General features: G+C 41.8%; 1 protein-coding gene across 1 annotated transcript; it reads right to left on the bottom strand.

Moving 5' to 3' along the window:
- Nucleotides 1-7,719: 7,719 nt before the first annotated feature.
- FABP7 (fatty acid binding protein 7) lies at nt 7,720-11,924 on the bottom strand. The gene is made up of 4 exons (XM_081095006.1): nt 11,758-11,924; nt 11,164-11,336; nt 10,421-10,522; nt 7,720-8,082 (listed from the first exon to the last, which is right to left on the bottom strand). The coding sequence occupies exons 1-4, from the start codon at nt 11,828-11,830 to the stop codon at nt 8,032-8,034; spliced, it is 399 nt and encodes a 132-aa protein (XP_080951132.1). The 5' UTR covers nt 11,831-11,924; the 3' UTR covers nt 7,720-8,031.
- Nucleotides 11,925-15,930: the final 4,006 nt, after the last annotated feature.

Genomic DNA, 15,930 nt, shown 5'->3' on the forward strand with positions numbered 1-15,930 from the left:
CCAGATTACAACTCTTCACATCCATCAGTGACACACTCAAGGGGCAGACTCAGTGAGCACCAAAGCCCCACTGAAGCAAGTCCTGTTTTATAAGGGTGTCTCCTGCACAGCAGCTCTTCCATTGTAGACATAGCTGGTCCTCACAGCCAATTGGCCTGGAGGTCAATTCCTCCCAGTGATACCAACAGCAATCAAGGCTCAACTACAACAAGACTGTGCACACAGCCCACAAAGGGGTGCACCAAGAGTGTCCACCTCAGGTGACTGGGGAGGCTGAGCCACTGGGCCCTATAGGACACCTAGCACACAAAGCCACTCTATCAACTCAAGGAGACTTAGCAACTACCCAATACATAGAAACAAACACAGGGAAGCAGCCAAAATGCAGAGACAAAGAAATATGTCACAAATGAAAGAAATGGAAGAAAACAAACTACTAGATATAGAGTTCAAAACCATAGTTATAAGGTTACTCAAGAATCTTCTAGAGCCCTAGCTGGTTTGGCTCAGTGGATAGAGCATCAACCTGTGGATTGAAGGGTCCCAGGTTCGGTTCCAGTCAAGGATACATGCTCATGTTGCGGGCTCAGTCCCCAGTGGGGGGCAGGCAGGAGGCAGCCGATCCATGATTCTCTCTCATCATTGATGTTTCTATCTCTTTCTCCCTCTCTCCTCCTCTCTGAAATCAGTAAAAATATATTTTTTTTAAAAACGAATCTTCTAGAAACCTCTGAGGAACTTAGTGAGACCTTCAAGGATCTTAGTGAGAATGCCAAAATAATGGAAAAGAACCAGTCAGAAATTAAGCATACACTGACTGAAATAAAGAATAATATACAGGGATTCAACAGCAGACTAGAGGATCCCAAAAATCAAGTCAAAGATTTGAAATACCAGGAAGCAAAAAACACCCAACCGGAAGAGCAAAAAGAAAAAAGAATCCAAAAATCTAGAGATAATGTAAGGAGCCTCTGGGACAACTTCAAGCGTACCAACATCCGAATTATGGGGGTGCCAGAAGAAGAGAGAGAGCAAGATATTGAAAACCTATTTGAAGAAATAATGACAGAAAACTTCCTCTACCTGGTGAAAGAAATAGACTTACAGGTCCAGGAAGCACAGAGAACCTCAAACAAAAGGAATCCAAAGAGGACCACACCAAGGCACATCATAATTAAAATGCCAAGGGCAAAAGACAAAGAGAGAATCATAAAAGCAGCAAGAGAAAAACAGTTAGTTACCTACAAGGGAGTACCCATACCACTGTCAGCTGATTTCTCAACAGAAACTATGCAGGCCAGAAGGGAGTGGCAAGAAATATTCAGAGTGATGAATACCAAGAACCTACCACCAAGACTACTTTATCCAGCAAAGCTATCATTCAGAATTGAAGGTCAGATAAAGAGCTTCACAGATAAGAAAAAGCTAAAGGAGTTCATCACAACCAAACCAGTATTATATAAAACTAGGGGCCCTGTGCATGAATTCATGCGAGGCTGCGGTGGGCACAGGGTGGGTCTCAGCCTATCCTCTACATCCCCACCCACACCCTCCCACAGCACCCTCGGTCCCCTGTCTTCCAGCAGCCCCACTCCCGCTGCTGCTGCTCCCATGTGCTGACAGTGCAGGCCCACAACTGCTGACAGCACAGAGCAATTGGGGCCGGCACCATCAGCAGGTGTGAGCAGGGCTACCGCCACCAGTGGGTGCGAGTGGCAGCTGCTGCCCTGATCACCCTCAGGAACAGGGGGAGGTGGGAAAGCCCTCACGGGCAATAGGAGCCGGCAGCCGCCGCCGCTCGCACCTGCTGATGGCGCCAAGTGATTGGGACCGGCGCCAATATATATATATTTTATATATATAGGCTAGAGGCCTGGTGCATGAAATTCACGGGGGGGGGGGGGGCCTCACCCCGGCCTGAACCCTTGTGCAGTCCAGGACCCCTCGCCCCTTATGGCCCACCTACATGCTGCTCCTTACTGCTAGGCTCGCTGCTCCTTAGCGCAGCTGCGGAGGCGGGAGAGGCTCCCGCCACTGCCCCTGCACTCGCCAGCTGTGAGCCCAGCTTCTACCTAAGCAGCACTCCCCCTGTGGGAGCACACTGACAACCAGGAGGCAGCTCCTACATTGAGCATCTGCCTCCTGGTGGTCAGTGCACATCATAGCGACTGGTCATTCTTGTCGTTCTGCTGTAATAGTCGCTTAGGCTTTTATTATATAGATGCTGAAGGGTATTCTGCAAGAAGAGGAGGAAGAAGAAAAAGGTAAAGATAAAAAATTATGAAGAACAAAGTGACAACAAATACATATCTATCAACAAGTGAACCTAAAAATGAAATGAATAAAAAATCTGATGAACAGAATAAACTAGTGAATGTAATAGAATCAGGGGCATGGAAATGGAGTGGACTGACAATTCTCGGAGGGAAGGAGGTGTGTGGGGGGTGCGGGAAGAGATTGGATAAAGATCTTATATGCATGTATGCAGTACCTATGGACGTGGATAGTGGGGTGGTGAGGGCCTGGGGTGGGGTGGGAACCGGGTGGAGGGGAGCTATGGGGGGAAAAAAGAGGGACATCTGTAATAATCTGAAAAATAAAGATAAAAAAAAGATTATATTTCTGGGAGAGGTTAAAACTGCAATTAGATTAGATATTAAATGTAGGTTTGGCATTATGTAGGACTTTTAGATGAGTGATGCCATTTTGGGTTTGTGGTTTTCTCCTTAACAGTATCTTCAAAAATTCCTTGCAGGGAACTCTTGCCCCCTCCCTGCATGGGAGTCTATACTTGGTCTTCAATAAATTTCCACCTTTACGTATAAAAAAATTCCAAAAGAAAATTGGACTGGAACGCATGGTGTTCCTCTGGGCAGGATGGTTCCCGGGCTCTTGTCTGGTGGAGTCAAAGAATGAAACCATGGACGAAAGGTGGTATAGTAAAAGGTGGACATTTATTGAGAAACAAGCACAGACTCCCACATGGGGAGGGGGAAAGAGTCCCACTGAGTCCCTTTTGTCCATGGTGTACAAAGACTGCAGCTCTTTGTGCCTTGACATCCCCTCTGATTGGTCACTCTCCCCTCCGATTTGGTCACTATAAGCAACTTCAGAGCTCAAACCTCACTTGAGGCACGTGAGTTCTCCTCTTCTTCTCCCTTATTGTTTTCCTGTTCCCTCTGGGCTTTCTTCTTCCCCCTCTGAACTAGGGGTTTCCTTCCCTTTATTCTGTAAATGTGTACCTTCTGCAGGTCCCACCTCCCTTATTCTATGGAAATGTACCTTCTGCCATTTCCAGCTCCCTTGTTCTAAGAAAATGTGCCCTTTGCAGCTCTGCAGCCCTATGCTTTTTTCCATGGACCCCTTAATTTCTAAAATTTCCTAAACCTGCCTATTTTACCCCTAAAAACTCCTTTCGGAAAAGTAAAATAAACCAGCTCTACTTATGATTTTCATGCACCTCTGGAATGCATAAAGTACGGTTCTGCGACACTTTTCTAACTCAGTTGTTAAAAACAAGCAAACTGTTAAAAAGAAAATCACAGGCCCCAAATAGCCTCACTTGTGCCAAAGCTCATGATACCAAACCTATATTTAATACCTGACTCATTGCTGTTTTGTGCCGGAAGCCGGTCCACCCTTGCTGCTTGACGCAGTCACTACAGGGAAGAAACATCTGCACAGCATATGTCTCAAGGGACCTGGCATATATGGCATACTGTTCTTAATATGTTTGCTCACCTTCTTGGCACTGTGTGTTTTAACCAAGGTCACCTCTCTGAGAAAGGTTGTTTCCCCAGGTGGGAATTTTTCCCTGAAGTTAAGGAGGGAATAAAACCCCTTAACTAAATGCCAGGCGGGTAGTTAATCACTTTAACTACAAACAATCACGCTTAAGCTACATAATCTTTATTCCCTGGAATGGAGATAAGAAACGCCCTAACCTTTGGAATAGAAATTGACAGGATTAAAATCAACTGGTATAAATACAGATGTAACAAGACAATAAAATACAGAACCTGGCTGGAGAACTTGGACAAAACCTGGCTGGAGAACCTGGCTATGATGATCAACTGAACGCTGCCTCCGTGTCATTCCTTCTTCGCCGACTCCGTCCACACCTTTGGGAACTCCTGGACTTGCTGGGGTTGGACCCCAACAGTTTCTGTCTCTCCCAGAAACATCATCTTAACAAGTATGAAATTTTCTGGTCAAGCACCAGGAAAATAATCAGTTACCTGGGCCCTCTCCATCCCACCCAAAAAGAAGCAGCAATCTGCATGATAAAAACACTTTTTATTCTCTTCCTCCAAAAAAAAGATGTCTGTCTGAGCCACAATAGTCCTTTCTTTTGTTTTGTTACTAGTCCCTTGCCCCACCCTTATTCCTATAAATACCTTCCATTTTGTATTACTCCTTGGAGGCCTTCTGGCAGCTAGGTGAGATGTTGTCCAATTTATGAATCACTTAATAAAGCTAACTAGATATTTAAATTTACTCAGTTGTAATTTGGTTTTTTTTAACAACATTTAGTCTGAAAAAGAAAAAAAAAAAGCCAAGATCCCCAAATTGCCTTGGGTTCTGTATTCCTTCCAATACCATTTATGAGGATGCTGACCACTTTAAGATAAAGAAGCATATAGTTTACATTTGTAGGGTCTGGAATTCCTTTGGAGAAAAAAATACCCTCCAGAGTAACTAACCTTATAGAAGATTTGTAAAGAGTATTTGTTTCGCATCAGCGAAAACCTTATTTTTTAGTCTATGTAATAAGATGGGAATGTGTCTCATAAAAGGGGCTTTGAAGTGGAATCAAGACACCTCCATTTCCTGTTTCATGTCCTGCCAGCTCAGTTCAAGTCCTGCCTCAGCTTTAGGATGATTCAAAAGCCTTTTGAGAACCAAAGTACTTTCCAATGGTGGACAAACTGAACTAGCTCAAACTGGTCCTATCCTGTTTCTAAGAATATGCTGAGTTGTTGCTTTACAGAGGACAGACCAAACCTGTAAGTCATGCCAAAACCGAAGCATGTATGTACGTTGGAGAGAATTTTAACCTACGCTTGTACCTGGAACCAAAGTTGCTCCCCTCAAGGCCCCACATCCTCCATGGAGCCCCCTCAAGGCCCCACATCCTCCATGGAGCCAAAAGACCAGAACATGACCAGGAGTTGGAACACAGGAACCCTTTCAGAGGCAAAGGGATGGGTGTCTAGAAAGACCTGGTTACCATAAATGGCCCAATTCCAAAAGCCTCCTCCTGAAACCCACCCTGCCAGCGCCTCAGCATACCAGCCTGTTCCCCATAACCCCTTAAACTCTCCCTGAACCCTGGCTCTAGGAGACAGATTTGAGCCTTGCTTCCTGTCTCCTTGCTGGTCAACCTTACAATAAAGCCTTTTCTTTTCTCAAAAGCCAGTGCCATGGTGCTATCATAATTAACTAGTTCATTTAAATAAAGGAAATAAAGCAAAAGGAAGTCAGGCATAGTAAGCATGGTCGCTGGGAAGCTTCACCAGAAGCTACAGCTTCACACGGGATTGTCTCTCCAAGGGGATTAACAGCCCTCCATTCCCCCAGGACTGGATTGCTGGGGGGGAAAGGGGGTCATAGGTGTTACAGAATTTACCAGGCGACCAAAAAATACACAGGAGTCCCTGGAGATACAGGAAAAACCCATTTATTTCCAGATGTACTAGTACCGTGACTCAGGGGAGCCTGTTTCCAAATCCTGAGCAAGCCAATATGGAGGAAGCTTCTCTTCATACCCTTTGGTGTCTTTGTCCCCCTAATAAGGATCAGACTTCCGGACCTTTCGCAGGCTTTGCAAAAAGCTCTGTGTGTTGGAATGGGGGCTGTGAGACCACACCTAAAGCCTTGGCCTGGTGCCAGCGCCGATAACCCCCTCCCGGGGGTTGTGTATGGTTCATGGTTTATGGCCGCTGTAAAATGGGAGTGTTTAGGTAAAGTCTTGTAAGACCAGATAATTAAGGGGGTAGTGATTTTGTTTTATTCTAAGGACAAACCAGAGAAGTTAGTACATTGACAGGTTACTATATGAGATAAAATACGGCTTGGAGAAAAGTGATTTGCAAGCATCTGCACACAGTTAGGAAGCAAAAAAAAAAAAAAATCTGTTAATTATCTTCCCCCCAAAATGCATTTGGTCCATCACTGCAGCTCTTGATCTTTGAGTCCAGTGTCACTTTTTCCCTATAGAGGGCACCCAGAAACCTTTCTGTTCCTCACTCTGTGAGACAGTTATTATGGAAATAGATGCCAGAAGGATGTTATTTGGAGCAAAAGCCTCTCAATGCTCTGGTTCATGCTTTTAAAGACAGAGGTAAGGGGGCGGGCCAGGGTTCATGGCCTCTTCCCCGCACCACCACCACGAACATGCTACCTTTGTTCTTCAAACCTGTGTTGCAGATTACCACCAATAAAGTCCTGTGTTGAAAAAGAAAAAAAAAAAATAGACAGAGGTAAACTGTAGTTTTAGCAATGGTAATCTTAGCCAGACTATCTTATCTTGCCATTCAGTGATAACTGTACATTCAAATGTTAAATCCCATAGCTGCACTTTAGAGTTTTCTACTCTTCATTGTGGCAAATCAAGTAATACAATAGTCAGGTAATAATATCATTGTGTAAATTGTGTAAGTTAAATGAAGTTTCCTCATACTTACATTATCTGTAAGTTAATCGGACCTTGAATTAACTTACTGAAACTTACTAAAATGACTGAGTTGATTAAAAATTAATATTGCATATTTATACTGAAAAATATTTACCCTTTCCTCACCCCTTAGCCTAAAGGCTACCAGAGGAAAGATTTCCTAAGGAGTGATCCCAGAATATAAAATCTTGCATTTTTGTTACAGAAAAAAAAGTTAGCTGAAATATTAATTTTTGAGAGGAAATAAAGGGGAAATTTTCAAAGTGTCCAGTTCATGATATTATTCACTAATCATGAGAACTTGAACATGTAAATCTAATCTTCAATTACCTCATTGGCAAAGTAAAAATACTGTCTGCCTTACCTGCTTCACATCATGGCTTTGAGGAAATGTATAAAAAGCATTTTATAAGTGATAAAATGTAACACTTGTTTGTACTTTAGAATGTAAACCCTAGCCAGTTACAATCAGATATATATTTACTTTCTTTCTTTTGGTCAACTCAGTTCCAACAAATCCCACACAAAGCAATGTACATGCCTTATGCCCACTCTGCACATTCCATCTCAGCATTCTCGCTGACCTATGCAGCTCACTGTACTTGTCTGGAGATATAGCTGTACAATCCAGCATGAAATTCACTTCCTTTTCCTATTTACTTTTCAATAAAATATTTGAATTATATGACATTTTGATTAAATATTTTATTATATTTACCTTTTAATAAAGACATTTCCATGTATATCATTCTGCTTCTTCAAGCTGCCTGTTTCTCATAGCAAGAGGTTATTTGTGAACCCAACCCACCATACAATCCTTTGCATCCCGGCCAGGTGAACTGAATCATCACAATTCTCCATGGAAGTCTCAACCTACACAGGGCATGTCCACAGATTCCTAGGCTCATTTTTTAATTGCTGTTTTAAACAAAGTGCTAACTTTTCTAGCCTTTCTTTATGCCATAGAATGACTATTTTACTTAAAACTCTAATACACAATTCCCAGACAGATTAGTGGTATTAAAAACAACAACATCTCTCTTGGGTATTATATTTTTATTCCAATTTGATTTACATTCCAATAGAAATTACAAAATGTATCCACCTCTTTATTTTTAAAATGTGGCTTAAAATCTTAATAAAAACTATTAAACATGATAGATTTGCAGATTAAAATTGGGCTAGTTGCTTGAAGTAACACGGTTTTAAAGAAGTTTTAAAACCACCATTTTCTACCTCCACACCAAGGATAACCTTCTAATATGTGATGAGCCATGCTGTAATAGCAGGATAGCAATGAGACTTGAGTAACAGAAAAATTGAGGGGCTCCTCCAGGCCCAGATCAGGAACCCGTCTATGCCTTCTCATAGTGGCGAACAGCAACCACATCACCAAAAGTAAGAGTCTGAAAGATCAAAAGATAGCCAAGTCATTTTACAGGAACTGCAGTTGCTGAAATTTTTGAAGATTATCACATTGCCCGGCCGGTGTGGCTCAGTGGTTGAGTGTCAATTGCCGGTTCAATTCTGGTCAGGACACATGCCCTGGTTTCGGGCTCAGTCCCCAACAGGGAGCATGCAGGAGGCAGCTGACAGGTGTTAATGTTTCTCATTGACGTTTGTATCTTTCTCTTCCTCTCCCTTCCTCTCTCTCTAAAATCAATAAAAACACATTTTTTAAAAAGATTATTATGCATGTGATTTAAATATCATGCAAAAGAATAGTGGCATTTACAAACATTAAGTGCTACATAAGCTTTTTCTTTCTTAAAATGAAATCAAACCCTTATATTTAGTGAGTAAATAATATGTATATGTAGTTCATGTCTCTAAAAGGAAAATGAAACAAAAACTAAGATTAACCCTCTAGATTCAGGTCAAAAGAATTTCTTTTGCGTTAAATTATCAGAGTAATTGGAGCAGATTTGCTACCTACTATGAAAGTGAATGGAATTTATAGTAGGTGTTTTTTTTAAAAAATACATTTTTATTGATTATTTTATTTTTTGGAGGTCTTTTTAATATATATATGTTTATATATACATATATTATTGATTTCAGAGAGGAAGAGGGAGAAAGAAATAGAAATATCAATGATGAGAGAGAATCATTGACCAGCTGCCTCCTGCATGCCTCTTACTGGGGATCGAGCCCACAACCCAGGCATATGCCCTTGACTGGAATCAAACCTGGGGCCCTTTAGTCCGCAGGCCGACTCTATCCACTGAGCCAAACCGGCTAGGGCTATATATAGTAGGTTTCATAATAATTTTCAATTCATGACCTAGATAACTTTTGAAGAGTTTTTAGAAAATCCAAATCATTTGGGCACATGGTGTTTGTTCCAAAATCAGCAGGAAAAGGTAAATGTGCAAACATTCCCTTTGCTTTGGCTGTCGTGCTTCAGCCTGTGTGAACCTGGGCTCCTCTGTCAAGCCCAACCTGAAGAATTGCTATAAAACCTCTTTACAAAATTTAGGGTTTTTTAATGTTCATTGTTTTCATGTATTGATGTGATTTTTAAGAGAAGCGCATGCCCTTATGTATCATCCATTGTCTTCATCACTTTTTTGGAACTTGATCTTGCCTGATCACAGTCAGACAGCCAAAGCTAAGCTACCCACTTTTCTGTAGGGGGGGGGCTGGGGGTGGGCAGGAGGAATGGAGATAAAAGCATAAAGGAAAATTCAGATTGAATTTTTCAGAAACGAATCCTTTTCTTTTGGTGATGGCTGCAGAAAAATGTGGGCCAGTGTTTGTTAGCATGAAAGAAAAACTGTCCCTCTGCTCCCACTCCCACCCATGATAAGAAGTGTGAGTGTGTAAACCCTATGTCTCAGTCTAGGACAGGTCTCATTGCAGTCAAGGGAAACAGAGTAAAAACAACAGTCAATTGTCTCAAATAATAACCAAAAATATGTAAAGCAACCCTATCCCTCCAAAAAAAGCAAAATGATACATTGACTATTCCAATGTGATCAAAATACTGTACCATTACTCAGTTCACACACACACACACACACACACACACACACACACACACACACATGTCTGGGATGCTAGATTAACATAAGGCATAACATTTTTCTCAGTTTATGACGTTATACATCATTAATTATTTTTAAATTATTTTCTATTTTATAATTTTTACATGACTACCAGTTTTGAACAGGTACTTGTAAAAGGTACTTTTTAAAAGACTGGAAGTAACATCAAAATGGTTCTCTCTGAGGAGAATTTAGAAAGGAGTTTTATAATTTTTGTTATGCTTTTGTGTTATATTCTAAAATTCCCTGCACTGAACTCATATAACTTTTACAAACTAAAATATAAAGTTTTTGAAGATCTCTTATTTATTACAGGAATTATAGAGTAATTTTTTGAGATTCAATAAGCTTGATATTCTTATAAGAATATCAATCGTCTTTATATATTTTCATGATTGTTGGCAGTGTTGTTTTTAACTACACGGAGATTTTTTCTTTTTCTATCATGAAAGAAGCAGAGCTGAGGAAACAATTAGCTAGGATCTGTTTATTGCTTCTGCTTTATAACTGTTTAAAGAACCTTGCTAATCACTTAATGTTATTAAAGAAGAAAGGAGGGAGGGAAGAGAGAAGGGGGAAGGGAGTGCAGGAAAGGCAGGGGAGGAGGAAAGACAGCCGAGGGAGGAAGAGAAAGGAGATGAGAAAAGGGGGAGAGGAAAACCCCAGGAAGAAGGAGGGGAGAACCGCCATTACTCACCATAACCATCTTGCCATCCTTAATTTCTCTTACAAAATTTGTTTCTTTGCCATCCCATTTCTGTACATGAACGAGTTTGTCTCCATCCAGGCTAACAACAGACTGAGAACAATCACCAAGAGCAGAACACAGAAATAGTTACAGATCCAATTTCTGAGATAAAAGTCAAAGGAAGTGATTTTTGAAAGAGTTGTATAACTGAGTAAATTGTGTTCAACTAATTACTAAATTAGTACCATATCTTGTGTTGTTTCTGGAGTCATTGCTATGCACACTCTAATAATTCATCATTTGGCTGAAATGTGTACACCTAGATGCAAAAACTTCATGTGTTAGAAACAAAAATTCTGAGCAGATGCTTTCGGACTAGTCGCCCTTCTTTAAGCAAAGCCTTGGAATGAGGTAAGCTGTTTATTCAACCTGAGGCAATCCGAGAGAGTAAATAAAACGCACGCATTCTCTCAAACAAATGCTATTAAATACTTTTTGAAAAACAGGTTTAATATATGATGTGAAAACACATTGCAAAAAAAATAAATTCAAGTTTTGGGTTACAGCAAGTACCCATTTTCCAGAACATAACCTATGCACGCAAGAATGCAAAACCAACTCTGCTCTCCTTCTCTGTGAACTGAAATACTGAGAACATTCTTCCCTTTCCAACATCTAAAAAGAAGTCATCAGGAATCTCTTTTTCATCCCACCCCTCCCCGCATCCTCCCCCTGGACCAGTGGCTTCTTACCTTACAGTTTCTGTCATCTGCAGTGGTTTCATCAAACTCTTCTCCCAGGTGGAAACTAATCTCCGTGTTCTTGAATGTGCTCTGAGTCCGGATCACCACCTTGCCCCCCTCCTGACTGATGATTACTGTGGGTTTTGTCACATTTCCCACCTGCCGAGTGGCAAAGCCCACACCTGAAATAGCAAAGGGAAGCAATGCAGACAGCAGCAGCTTCCAAAATAGCTCCCTAAGGAGAAAACGGCTTTCCTAGTTTGGAATCCAGGTCCTAGGGTATATTTTTCATGAGAGCATGTTTAGGTTCAGCTCATTCATCACACAGCACAACTACTGCGTTGTAATAATACAGAGATGCCCACACAGGGGCTGCTGGAGAGCAAACGCCACTGCAGACCATCCGATGCACCATGACTTGGCCCTGGGCGAGAAAGCAGGCACCTTCCACATTAAAAACCCACTCCCTGGGAAATACACAGCCTGGGGAATGGATATTTTATTGCAATGTGATCTGCCTTCATCACTTGCCAATCTAATGGGGGGTGGGGGGAAGATGCAAGTGTCTGAAGCCGTAGGTTAAGAGAACATGTTTGTACCCACCTAGAGCCTTCATGTACTCATCAAAGTTCTGGCTGTCCGTCAGCTTCCAGGTAGCACAGAAAGCCTCCACCATCCTGGCCCTTTCCCGTTAGCTCTGAAAACAGATGAGAGAGACCCGAGCGAGGAGTTGTGAGTCCCAAGGCCTCTGCAATTCAGAAGACCCCCCTGCACCTCGTAGCAGCTCCTGCCTTCTTATTTGGAGAAGAGGCGGGCAGAAAGCCAAGGACTTACATTGCAAACACACCCCTCCAGTGTCCTTCCCAGGAGGCTGGTGCAGGGGGAGGGTGGGGTGGGGGGAGGCTCAAGTGAGGTTCCAATCCTCTCTGCGATTGGCTCAGGCCACTAGGTCAGCAGAGTAGGTCAAGGTCTCCCAGTCCTCACGCTGCCGCCCTCCTGCCTGAGAAAGCTCTGCAAGGATTCAATGGGGCTGGAAGCAGGGCACAGGGGAAATGAGAGAGGGTCTTTCAGGTTCAGCTCGAAAACTTGGCCATGGCAACTTCAGACTGTGAGGAGAGAAAAAAGATGCACAATGGAACATTCAGATTGATTTCCGTTAATGGCAAAGCGGGTTTCAAAAATGAGGACCCCTCAGAGAAAACCACTGAAATGCCAGACTTTGCAGACAAAGGCGGCTGAATAGTGTCTTTTACTTTCTCCCATATTTACAGGAAGAGCAGAATACCAGCTAGACGATGCCAGACGAGGAAAAGAAGAGGGGGGGGGGGGGTTGTAAATGCCTTCCTAGACTGTACGGCTAGAAGGCCATTCTGAGTGTCAGTGGGACACTAACTAATTTTGGCCCCTTCCCAACACCAACTGAATGAATTTAAAGATCCCATTGTTCTTTCTAAGAATGTGAGAACCAGACTGAGATGGAACAGTGTGGTTCGGATTCACTAATGAGGTGTACTAGTAAAAATAAAGAAAATAATGAGTTTTTTTCCTTCTTTCAATAGGTTAAATAATCCACATGGGAAAACTGGACAGAAGACCATTTAGTAAGACTTTTAAGTAGCCTGCGCTACAGAACTTTTTATTTCTCAGAGGCTGCAATTACATGCATGCAGTCTACATCTAAGCTGGGAGTCAGCCATAGGGAGGGTGGGAAGTGGAGGAGCAGGGAGACTCAGAAGAGCTTTGGCCGGGCTTTGTCCTGGCTCAGGGCACCCCAAGATTGGCAGAATGCCCCGAGCATTCCAAGCAGAGTATTTAAAGAAGTCCTCGGAACCTCCTCTTCACCAGAAGTTCTTCCTGCTTTACTAGTGTCGACCATGGATAGACAGCAGGCTCCCTCCTGCTTTTCAGGACAGGGGCATCTGATTTGGCAATCCCTGCTCTTCCCTTTCCTCCCGTTTAAACTTCTGTCCACAGCAAATACAAGACAAGGCCCAGCACACATCTTACCCAAACGGCCAGCTCCAGGATTCTACTTTGGTGCCTCAAAGGGACCTCAAACGTGCTCCTGTAACATAAACTCAACCTTCCGCCACGCCTGGTCTTCCTCCGGCTTCCCCATGTTTGTGAATGGCATCGTCATCCACCCAACTGCATGAGCCAGAAAACTTGGAATCATTTCCAACACTTTGCCCTCTGAAACCTAAGTCAGTGTCAAGGCCTATCCATTTTGCTTGCTGTTTATTTCCCTAATTTGCCGTTCTCCCCCTATCTCCGCAACCACCACCTCAATTCAAGCAACCACCCCCTTTAACTAGTCCTACGGCAATCGCCTCTGAACTGTTCTCTCTGCAGCCACTCCTGACCCCCAGCCCTTCCAGGGCACGAGGCCTGCGGGACCTTGGAAAAATGCAAATCGGCATTTTCCTGGTGACTAGAGGTGCTGACACCTTGTCATGTGCTTCTCTGATGGGTGTATATCTTCTTTGGTGAAGTGACTGTTCGGATATTTTGTTTATCTTTCATTGGGTTATTTGTCTCCTTACTGAATTTTCAGATATATATATATATATATATATATATATATATATATATATGATAGATAAAAGTAATTTGTTGAATATGTGTTCTTAAAATAAAATTTCTTTCATTTTCTCAATTGTGATAATGGTTTCTTTCATTGGTGTGCCAAAATTTATCAGGTGTATGCATTAAATATGTGCAACTAACTTATGTTGATTATACCATAGTAAAGGTATTTTTAAAGATCTAAATTTTATCTTGTCCTTCTCCTGCTTAAGCTCAAATGACTTTTTCACGCTCTCAGTTTAAAGAGCAAAATTTCAAATGTTGCCTAACCCATGCCTGCCCTTAACATTTGAAGGACTTGGAGTAAGAATCCAAACAGAGGTTCACATGCCGTATGTTTAAACAGTGAAAGCTATAGATCAAAGGGTACTGAGGACTGGCCAGGAGTCCGTGTCCCCCCCCCCCCCCCCCTCCCCGGGACTCAAAGCCCAGCTCTTCAATCCCTTCACTCCTTCCAAGAGGCCACCCTGCAGCTGCCTGCAGGACTGAGCATTAACACAGAGGGGCGGGGAGGGGGGGGAGGGGGGGGAGAGGCGGGGGGGGGGGAGGGGGGGAAAGGCGGGGGGGGGGGGGGGCGGGGCGGGGAGGAGCATGCAGGAGTGTGGCTGGAACCTAGAGTTTCCAGTCAGTACCTGGAAGGCCACTAAACCTAGGATTGGGGCTTGGATTTATGCTGACATGAGTCTGAAGATGCCAGAATCCACCATGAAAATCCTAAAACTATTCCAAATGGCATTATTCAAGCCTTTGAACCAAGTCCCTGAAGCTATGAACTTTTTATAAATTCTCTTTTTTTGCTAAATCTAGATGACTAATTCATTTATGCAGCCCATTCCCTATGCCAGAGGTTCTCAGACCAATTCATTTTGTTACATCAAAGTATTCTTATATGTTCTATTTAATATAACATATTTAAACTGTAGAATATTTAAGTATTATTCTAAAATGCAATAAATTATTTATTTTTCATAGTCTGAAAATGTAAGATTGTCAAGAATAGGACCCATGTGATAGACATTTTCGTCTTAGCTCCTTATAGATGGTGGTGCTGAAATAGTTGTTCATATTCATTTCTTTCTTTTATTCTTTAGATAAGGAATATGAGCGGATGATATATTTATCCTAACTTAAAGCATATATTCCTGTAATTCTGATTCTTTCATACTTTATATAAAATGTAAAACCCCAGCAAATCAGAAACAGTGTTTTGTTGTATGTTAATTTAGTAATAAGTGGAAGAAAATTTTGCTATACAGATTTCTATAGTAGAAATTTTAGGAAAAGCCACTTAACTATTTTGTAATTCTCTGAATTGACACATTTAACCTTACTATTTTTAATTATTTATGAGGCAATAGAATCATACCTAAAATGGTTACTTTCAAATTGTAGATTGTTCTGATTATTGAAGATTTTAATAAGAGAACAAGTGAAATAATAGAGAAGAGACTGTATTGTGCTAAGAAGAATTGAACTAATAGATTTTTTCCCCTCAATTTTTCTAAATCTAGAAACAATTTATGATTTTGCTGTGGCTTTTATACTACAAATGTATCTAAAGCAGCGGTTCTCAACATGTGGGTCGCGACCCCTTTGGGGGTCGAACGACCCTTTCACAGGGGTCGCCTAAGACCATCGGAAAACACATATATAATTACATATTGTTTTTGTGATTAATCACTATGCTTTAATTATGTCCAATTTGTAACAATGAAAATACATCCTGCATATCAGATATTTACATTACAATCCATAACAGTAGCAAAATTACAGTTATGAAGTAGCAACAAAAATAATTTTATGGTTGGGGGTCACCCCAACATGAGGAACTGTATTAAAGGGTCGCGGCATTAGGAAGGTTGAGAACCACTGATCTACAGGCTTTGAAAAGAAAAGATTATGACATAATGGCAATAAGGACTCTAAGTAATCCATTGTAAATGCTTTCTAATAGTGAAATAAAAGTAATAAATAAGGAGAAGCTGCTTTGGGAGATCTTGGCAAAATTTCCATATGAGGCTGAATCTCCTGGCACATGCTTTATGGCAATTTTTACTTTTTAAGAAAACAGAGGGTATTAATAAATTTGTATCACTGCTCTTGAGCAAACTAAGCCAAACAAGGCCACAACACTATTTCTTATAAAATATGCAAAGATCTGTACCAAGAGAGGTTAATTGGCATCCAAAG

The sequence above is a fragment of the Myotis nattereri genome (assembly GCF_964212035.1).
Source record: "Myotis nattereri genome assembly, chromosome: 6".
NCBI lineage: Eukaryota > Metazoa > Chordata > Mammalia > Chiroptera > Vespertilionidae > Myotis > Myotis nattereri.

Excerpts from the sequence above, each read along its gene's own strand:
- FABP7 (XM_081095006.1), bottom strand. The coding sequence starts at position 11,830 with ATGGTGGAGGCTTTCTGTGCTACCTGGAAGCTGACGGACAGCCAGAAC. Across the intron at positions 11,337-11,757 it reads TGAGTACATGAAGGCTCTAG|GTGTGGGCTTTGCCACTCGG; the intron begins GTGGGTACAAAC and ends TTGCTATTTCAG. Across the intron at positions 8,083-10,420 it reads AGGATGGCAAGATGGTTATG|ACTCTTACTTTTGGTGATGT; the intron begins GTGAGTAATGGC and ends TTGATCTTTCAG.